The sequence below is a fragment of the Helianthus annuus genome, chromosome 3, assembly GCF_002127325.2.
Source record: "Helianthus annuus cultivar XRQ/B chromosome 3, HanXRQr2.0-SUNRISE, whole genome shotgun sequence".
NCBI classification, from domain to species: Eukaryota; Viridiplantae; Streptophyta; class Magnoliopsida; order Asterales; family Asteraceae; genus Helianthus; species Helianthus annuus.
The window spans coordinates 78,005,536-78,015,090 of NC_035435.2; the positions used below are offsets into that span (position 1 = coordinate 78,005,536).

Below are 9,555 nucleotides of genomic sequence, written 5' to 3' on the forward strand. Positions count from 1 at the left end.
TTAGACCGTGGGGTATGGTGGGGCTTGGGTTGGGCTTGGCTTGGGTTGGGTTGGGGCATTAGTTGACACGTGGCTTGGGGGGCAGACATGGGGCGACCCACATTCAACACGGTATGGTGGGGCGGGGGTTTGGGGCGTGGGTTTGGTGGGCTTCGCTGGGCTGTTTGTTTTAAAACAACAAATTTATTTTTTTTAATATTTTTAAATAAAGAAAATTACATAAAAAAATTCCTAACGTTTATATTTGTTTTTTTTTTATCTCTTCTCTCATCTCCAAGACTAGTTGCAACTCGTCACCCTGTAGGTGATCAATCGGCTGTGATAGAATTTTCAAATCATCCCGTCTTTGTTTCAAGGCATCTCTAGCTTCTTTGCTCTTTCGTTGTTCTGCTCTTTGTTGTTGGAAGACGTTGAATGTATCTAACTTGCATGCAATGTCATCCAACTGATCGCTGTATATACCCTACGCGAGCCCGAACTCCTAGCTGAAGGCGATGCCGTACCAGATCTTGATTTTTGAACACGCCTTTTTGCGGCTTCTCTTCCATACTCAGGCCGGTTTGGGCTAGGCGAATCATCCAAAAGGTCCTCAAACTCTTGATCTTGTGCATCATATTGGGCTTGGGACGAGACCCTTGACCTTTTGGAAGACGTGTTACTTTCGCTACCACTGGAGATATTCACCCACTTTGGATGGAACTCACAAATCTCCCAACAATGCATGAAACGGAAGTCGGTCCCCACATTTGATTTGAATTGAACCAATGCATTCGTCACAATGTCGGCTTCGTTTTCACCACTTTTTTGGGTTTTGCTTTGCTTTATTTAAAAACCCACTATATTTTGTAAGTTGGCCGCTAATCTCGCTCCACTTCGAGGATAAGCTATTGGTTTCACAATAAGCCTCCCTTCCCAATTCTTGATGGAATACTCTACTAACCGCTTCCCACAAATGGGTTCGATGTTGAGAATTTCCTATTTTAATAAAAACAAAATTTAATATATTACAAAGTTATATAAAAAATAACCATTAATAAAAACAAAGTTTAAGAATACCTAAAGTTGCATGCTGAGATTGTTGAAACCAACCCCTCGCCAATGCAAGTTCTTCAGGAACGGTCCATTTTAGTTGTTTTCGTTTGACGGTTTCGAGTGCTTTATCTGCCTCGGTTTTTTTCTTATGGCTTCCCTTTTTGATGGGTTTCGATGCGGAAGGACCGTCGTTGGGTGGTTGAGTTTCGGGGACGGTTTCGTTTTGTGAAAGGTCGATGGAGGTTGGTGAAAGGTTGATGGGCGTTTGTGTAAACGGGGTATGTATCGAATCATCGGTGTGTGGAAGTTAGTAAACAAACGATTCTCAAGAAGCGATGCGTAACTCGCTTCTTGGGGCATAGAAGAGTGTATGAAAAATGGACGAGGCATTGGATGATTGGGTGGTGGACTAGGATTATTTTCTTGGAATGCAAACGGGTTGCTCGGGTCATAAGCACGGTTATGAGGATGCATTTTTTCGTTTTGTAGAAGGAGAATTGAAGATGATTATAGAAGATGTGGTTGAATGTGGTAAAAAATGGAAGAAAAATGTGAGTTTTATAGTGATAAAATAATATATATATATATATATATATATATATATTTTTAAGATAGCCGTTGGCCAACGGCTAGCCCAACGGCTAGTTTGGTTTGTCCAGTGAGAGCCCGCCATGTCAGCTTGGCCAGACCGCCCCACGCCCGGCTTGAAACCCACGCCCCAACCCAAGCCCACCCGGGGTGGTGGCTTGGGCGTTTTACCCCAACCCACGCCCCAACCCAAGCCCCATACCCCATAGTCTTAGTAACAAAAATGAAGCTATTTCAATGGTTAATATATTCAAATTTGAAAACCAAGATCATGAGTTCTAAACCCTTGCTTTACATTTTTATTTCCTAAACAATTTTCAGTAAATCCCATGCATTTTTTATTTCCTAAACTGTTTTGACTCTTCGATCTTGTTAACAAGATGATTATATGATTAATTAGTTAATGTTTTGAGTTATAATCTTGAGGTTATGAGTTCAAACCCCATGATTAGCATGTCGTATTGTGGTTTCTTGATATATATTTGATGAGTTTATACTATACCAATTTTTTTGTTTCGCCCGGGGCCCAAAATTTTTTTATCATTCTTGGAGATGGCCCTGAACTAAAGAAACCACTTTTACAACTAGTTCCAATCGTCCTACGTTTTGTATGATAAAGGTATTTGTATTTGATTTTTTTTTTCTATATTATTATTGAGCTGAATATGCAAGTTTTGCACAACAAAATAATGATATTCTACATATTAACTATTTGTATAATTAAACTAAAGTCGACAGGTTAAAATCAACCTCAACAACCTATGGACATATCGACAACAATCCGACAAAAACCTTGACATTGTCACATTAATGGCTAACCAGGTCGCGGTTCAATCTCTGGGACCAGATAAATGGTCGTTGCTAGGGATGTATGAATCTGAGATAGGAAGATACTGATAGGGATATTGAATGTGTGTGTGGCTAAATTCTTGGAGGGAAAGCCTTCTTTGCTGCCATTCCTCCCATCTATTGGCTAAACCTTCGCCTTCAACCATTCTCACAACTTCTGACATTGTGGGTCGATCCAATGGTGCGGCTTGTGTGCACAACAGAGCTATCTGTATCAGTTTTTCAACTCCTTCATTCACATAATTACCTTCTAAATCTGCATCCACCAGTGTCTCCAACTTCTTATCCTCCAGAAGTCCTTTAACCTGTGAACAATTTCAAACTCAATTATCAAACTTAAATTAGGGCGTATTGTGAGCTACTCGAGATAGGTTATTAAAAGCTAGAATCGAGTTGAACTTGAGTCTAAATTGGAGCTCATTTAATAACCGAGCTCGAGCCAAAGCTTGACAAGAACACTAGCCTGAACGAGCCTGTTATATATAGAAATATTATAAATTTAATTTAATATATTAAATCTATAATTACATAACAAATATTTGTGCATATATATATGTATATGATTATGGGGTAGGGTTCATTAAAGAACCACTTTTATTGCGAGAACCACAAGAACCCAATGTGAACACAAAAAAATACCTAGAAAACACAAAAAAAAAAATAATATTTTTTTCTATAAAAATCGCTATATTTCGTCCATAAAAAAATTTCGAGTAACAATTATGGATGTAGATGTGCATACGTATCATTTCTTTGACAAATTCCGTAATACATTACCAGTATTATACAATTGCACTTTCATTTACACTACCATCCGTAATACACTACTTTACACATTACCAATATTAGAAATGCACATGTGCATCTATATGTATGAACATGATATAACGTGTTTTGGTACAAAAAGTTTGTGATTTCGAATGATGAAGTAGGCCCATATACATGTTTTTGGTTAGTTATATATATTGGTTGATGGTTTGGTTATACTTGTCACTTTATGGTGTAATATGTTGTTTGGTATGGTATGAAGAGTGTTAATGTACATGTGGATAAAGTAAAAAATATTATACATATTGGTAATGGTAGTGTATTATGGATAGTATAAGGTAATGGTAGTGTATTATGGATAGTAGGAAGTAATTATAGTGTATTATGGATGGTATGATAGATGAAAAGGAAAGTGTATTCAGAGTAGTGTACCAAAAACACGTTATATCATGTTCATACATATAGATGCACATGTGCGTTTCTAATATTGATAATGTAAAAAGTAGTGTATTAGTGATGGTAATGTAAATGAAAGTGCAATTGTCTAATACTGGTAATGTATTACAGAATTTGTCAAATATATCTGCAAAGATAAATTGTTACTCGATTTTTTTAGGAACGGAATATAGCGATTTTAAAAAAAAAATAATTAAAAAATTTTTTGTGTGTTTTTTAGGTATTTTTGGTTGTGTTCAAATTGGTTTTCGCGGTTCACGCAATAAAGGGTGGTTCCTAACCGATCCTTATCCTATGATTATGATAAACTAACTAAATAATTATGTACAAAAGTATAAGTATAAATAATTATAAAGATAACTATATGTATACAAATAAAATAATTAAATGGTTAATAAGCAATAAACGAGTTGAGCCTGAGCAAGCAGAGCTCAAAAAAATGCTCACGAACCAAGCTTGAGCTCTATTAAGTTAAGCGAGTAGAGCTCAAGTTTATTTACAGTTACGCCCCATTGAAAAAATGTTCAAGGTAAGATGATTTCATATGGATATGGACCTGAAGGTCCAGAAGCAAGAAATATTTGCACTAAATGTTTAGAAATGAAGAAACACATGGTGATCTAGGAGGATGCTTACCCAATCGAGCAGCATGACCTCATTATCTTTCTCGAGTCGGGCAAGATCATATGCCCGTTGGCCCGTGACAAGTTCTAAAAGCATCACACCATACCCAAAAACATCAGTTTTTTCAGAAGATCTGCCAGTGGACAGATACTCTGGGGCAATGTGTCCAATCGTACCACGAACCGCTGTTGTAACATGAGTATCTTTATACTCCATGAGTTTAGCCAACCCAAAGTCTCCCACAACCGCTTCAAACTCATCATCCAGCAGTATATTTGCAGCTTTCACATCACGGTGAATGATCTTCGGGTCACTCTGTTCATGCAAATAAGCTAGACCCCTTGCAGCACCCAGAGCAATTCGTTCTCTCGTCGGCCAATCAAGTACAGGTTGTGTAGCGCGTCGTTCTAAGGTAATTAACCATTTAAACTTCAGTTATGTACTTATATAAGATGAATCTATGATAACATTTGACCAAAAAAAAGTCAAAGATAGTGAAAATACCTCGTAGACATGAAGCAACGCTACCATTGACCATGTAGGGATAAACGAGCAATCGTTCAGTTGGTGTCATGCAAAATCCTTTCAACCGGAGTAGATTTCGATGCACCGCCATACTGATCATTTCAACCTCGGTTTGAAACTGCAACTCACCGCCATGAGTTCGTTCCTCTTTGAGTCTTTTTACCGCCACCAGACCACCATCAGCTAACCGCCCTTTATAAACTTTACCAAATCCACCACTCCCAAGAACGTTCTTGCTACTAAAACTGTCGGTTGCGACTTGTAATTCACGCAGAGAAAACCTCTTTAGTTGTCCCAAATGAACCGCGGGGTCCTCCTCAGCTGCACATATCAGAGAATTAATATAAGTGAGCAGAAAACGATTATTAAGATTATCTTGCTTAAATTAACAAACCTGGTACATCAAAGAAATGATCTTGTGCCTTTGTGCGCCGCAACCAAGCAATTACAATTATGGGGACCAGGAAAAGGAGGGCGGCACCCGTAGCAACTCCAATGGCAATAGGCGTGGTGTCACTGCTTCCAGCTGAAATCATAGTAGCATATACCAATTAACCTGTCTAACATATAGTAACAATGGCAATGAAAAATACCTGAAGGAGGCAAAGGAGCCGGAGTTTGTGGACCAATCGCAGGATATGTCAAGTTGGGATTATTTGTGTAACTGAAAGAACAAAATTTTGTAGTTAACATCATACAGGAAGATAATAAAATAATCTATACTATTTATTAAGTTATTAACAACTAACAGCAAACCTGAGGTTTGTGAACAACGAAAATGATCCATTAACAGGGACAGGTCCGCTCAAATTGTTGTTTGATAGATCACTGTGAGAAAAAGAAAGTGAATACCTTTAGCCACTTATACCTGCATTCATGGTTGTTAAAAGCCATCGCCTCTTGCGCCTAGGCCCATTTTTCAGGCGAGGCGAGGCAATTGCGCTTTAACTCTCCAGGTGATGATGGTCCAGGCGCACATTCCGGCAAGATTCCTAGATTCCGGAGAGTTTCTGGCTAAATTCCGACAAGATTCTAGCCAAATTTCTACTTTTAATAAAGGAAAACTACTTTTCTACACTAATACACTAATATTTTGGTACTAATTAGATGATATAAAGTGTTACATAATAGACTTTGTTTATTTTGTTTGAAGAATAGTATTCTTTTTCTAATACATAATATATCAGTATGCGCTTTATTTTTCTCAGACCCTCGCTTTTTTTGCGCTTTGTGCCTAGGCCCCAGGCGAGGCCTATGCGCCTTGAGTGCGCCTAGTGCCTTTAATAACAATGCCTGCATTAATATAAGTAAAATGGGCTGATATATAATTTTGTATACTTACAGAACTTGTAGCACAGTTATGGCAGTTAAGGATAATGGAATATTTCCTGTCAAAGAGTTGTTATTGAGACGACTATCCTTGCACACAGAAGAGAGACAACACTAATTAAAATCACAACAAAATAATAAATACTTCATCACGAGAACGATTACAATTATTTGAAATCATACAGGAAACGAAGGTTCTGAAGTTGGCCCAACGTGTTTGGAATATCACCGTGTAACTGGTTCGAGTAAAGATCCAAGCTCATCAAGTTCTTTAATTTTCCAAGCTCAGTTGGAATCTTTCCAGTGATGTTATTACTGTATAGCTCCCTGTTGCCGAATTAAGTAAATTCACTAAGAGAATTAAAAACATACTAGTATACTACTTGGCTATAGGGGTGTTCAAAACTATCCGTATCCGAAAATCCGATTTGAAATATCCGATATCCGAATTCGAAATATCCGGTTCTGAATATGAAAAAATAATAAAAAAACAAAAATTAAGTAAAAAAGACGTATTTTCGGATATCCGAATTTTCGGATATTCGGTTTTGAACACCCCTACTTGGATATACAAATTTGGTGGGCAAAATGCAAGACTTACAAATACTGTAAGTTTGGAAGTTGACCAAGCTCAGGGACCAGTTCACCAGACAAACTGGCGCTTCCAAGATCACTGCAGCAGACAAACGATGCAACAAAAACGTACACAACTCGAAATTTTGTTGAAATAGGTTAATGAAGATAAGCTTACATTCGAGTAACTCTACTGTCGGAGTTGCAAGTAACATGAAACCACGTACATGGATTGGGGAGGGACTCATCCCAACTTTGCATAATACTGTTGGGATCCGTTACTTTGTTCTTCAGGGCAGTCAATGCATCACCTGTCTTGCACATATAAATTAGATTATGAGCTCATCCTAAAGACATCAAATATATAATATAAAAAATGGTTCGAGATTTCATATATCCTTCTAAAGATCATAATATCATATTTACTCTCAAAACTGCGCATGCCAAAAGCGACGCCTCAAACCACTTCACAACCTCTAGCACCTCACACCCGAGGGACAATTTTCTAAACCAAGAGCGTCGACAAAATAAAATATCCGTGACACCTTATAAGTGGGGCACATCGGTCTATGGAGAGTTGAGAACTATGAACAAAGGCAATTATTTCTTATATTGCATAGTTTAGGAGCAGATAATATATTTATGTTACCTAGTTTGCCCTTGAGTATTAAAAACATTTGAGTGCACATACCTTCAGCATTCCCACAAACTCTTAAGAAATTAAAAAACCCGAAAACAAACCAAAGGAGGATCACGGGGAGGGTGCGTTCCATTCCCCTCAAGCTAACAGCCTAGACAACTTGTCAACCGAGCACAACTCAAGCAACCAAAAGCTTGAAAACAAAAAATGCCAATTTTTAAGACAGCTCAAGCAAACAGTACTAATTTGAATCAGTCTTGAAAATGGTAATTATGAAGTAATTTCCTGTGGGGGTTGCAGTGTTTAATATGCTAAGCTGAATGGATGGGGAGTCGGTCAACGGTTGTATACTTTGAATGTATATTTTCTCCTAAAAAGACAAATGATTGTAGGGACAAAATAACGTAACTGGTGGTGCATTTTACTCCTTCCACTTTCTAAACCATATGAATGAATATGAATCAGGGGCGTACCTACCCACAATGGTGGGTGGGCGGCTGATAACCTGTCGTTAGAGTCATGCAAAAACCTAATTAAATTACCTAAATAGCGTAATTCGTGTATCGTATCCACGGGTAATTTGTGGTTAGTGTAAAAGAATCTAATTAAACCAAAATTATCTAACTTGCGGTTTGTTTAACTGATTGCAAAGAAAACATGATTTGTCACGAAAAGTGTTATTAGATTAAGGAGAAGTAACCTCCACCCGGAATCCCGAATATCCGTTTGAATATAAAAATCCGTTTTCTGATTCAAAACACTACATAGACATGCCTTGGAATTAATGGATTTGATTAATTATTAGAGATAGTTTTTAATATTCACCATACAATCTAATAACTCGTTTATGTATATCAATTACCCACCAAATTACCAACCCGCTAACAACGCAAGTATGTTGCCAATACGCTTGATAAAACGACAAATAATTTAAACATAAATAAACGTTTCACAAATCCAACACAAGTGGTCAAGTTATACTAGTTTATACGAATCAGAAAAAAAAAATTACATCAAACCAGGCAAACGTTCGTCCAGGCGGAAGTCACGAGTCATTTAGCCACTCATGCTCGTCGTAATCGCTTCAGTTGTCATCCCGAATCGTTCCGACATTCTTGAATAGTTGAGTGAATAAAAAGAATGATGAAAACGTATTCCAATTCGTCCTTATTTCGTAACTTTGTCGGCTGAGAAAATCAATTGATATCAAAAAGTGACTCCTTAAATAATAATTATTGGCAGACTTCCCTTTTAAATTCCCCCAAAAACCTTCACCGACCTTTGTTTGTTGGTCAATCTCATGCACCAAACAACCTAATTGATTAGCCCAACTTAGGGGTTGAGGTTTGAAAATAGATTATGCGTTTTGAATAATCAGAATCAGATAATTAGCTGTAACAAAACATGTTGCAGAAAGATAGTGTTTGGATTTGATTATGTTGTTTGATATCACAATAATCAGATAATCAACTATTTGAGTGTTTGGCAAACATGTATATTTTAAAAAATAAATGAGTGAAAATGTAAAAAATCAGTTTTTGGATTATCACGTTTTCGTGCAGTAAGGGGTGACCTACTTTTGGATTATCACCTTTTGATCTCTACAAAACGTAAAAAATCAGTTTTCATTAATTTTTTTACCAAACACTCAAAATAGATTTTTTACGATTTCAAAACACAATAATCAAAAAATTAGGTTGAAAAAGCAATCCCAAACACACCCTTAGGGTGTGTTCCCGAGTTAAAAATCCCTCCCCATTTCTCCCCTCCCCTCCATGTCTTTCCAAATTGGAAAGACTATTATCAGGCAAAAAAACCCCATTTTCCCTCCCCTTCCTTCCCCTCCCCCTGTTAAATGGATCTCTGGAACACAAGGTTAATTTCTTTTGTTTGTTGCAAGTAAAAAACCCAACTCATTTAGTCCTTTATTTTTCTTGTTCCTCTCGTGAGATCCTATTGCTTTTGCTTTCTTTCTTTTTACAATAAATTCCATGTTCACATATATTTGCATGCCACTAATACTTGAATAATCCATGTATTTACAATAAATCACCTCCTGCACATCCAACGAAACATATAGCCTTTTATGATTTGAACTTTCAATTCTCAAAACCCTTTTTAGTTTACATCATTTATATTATTATTATTATTATTATTATTATTATTATTAT

At 37.0% G+C, this 9,555-nt stretch overlaps 1 protein-coding gene across 3 annotated transcripts; it reads right to left on the bottom strand.

Moving 5' to 3' along the window:
• Nucleotides 1–2,242: 2,242 nt before the first annotated feature.
• Nucleotides 2,243–8,602, bottom strand: LOC110928984 (BRASSINOSTEROID INSENSITIVE 1-associated receptor kinase 1). 3 transcript variants are annotated; one of them, XM_022172070.2, is made up of 11 exons: nucleotides 8,397–8,602; nucleotides 6,923–7,055; nucleotides 6,773–6,844; nucleotides 6,355–6,498; nucleotides 6,185–6,256; nucleotides 5,599–5,670; nucleotides 5,436–5,506; nucleotides 5,237–5,368; nucleotides 4,822–5,163; nucleotides 4,330–4,724; nucleotides 2,243–2,774 (listed from the first exon to the last, which is right to left on the bottom strand). In XM_022172070.2, exons 2-11 carry the CDS (start codon nucleotides 7,003–7,005, stop codon nucleotides 2,451–2,453), a joined length of 1,707 nt encoding a protein of 568 aa, XP_022027762.1. In that variant the 5' UTR covers nucleotides 7,006–7,055; nucleotides 8,397–8,602; the 3' UTR covers nucleotides 2,243–2,450. The 3 variants fall into 3 exon arrangements, with proteins under 3 accessions (XP_022027762.1, XP_022027758.1, XP_022027760.1); XM_022172066.2 differs by lacking the exon at nucleotides 8,397–8,602 and adding an exon at nucleotides 7,436–7,714; XM_022172068.2 differs by lacking the exon at nucleotides 8,397–8,602 and adding an exon at nucleotides 7,436–7,714 and having other exon boundaries at nucleotides 6,923–7,059.
• Between the last annotated feature and the right edge of the window lie 953 nt (nucleotides 8,603–9,555).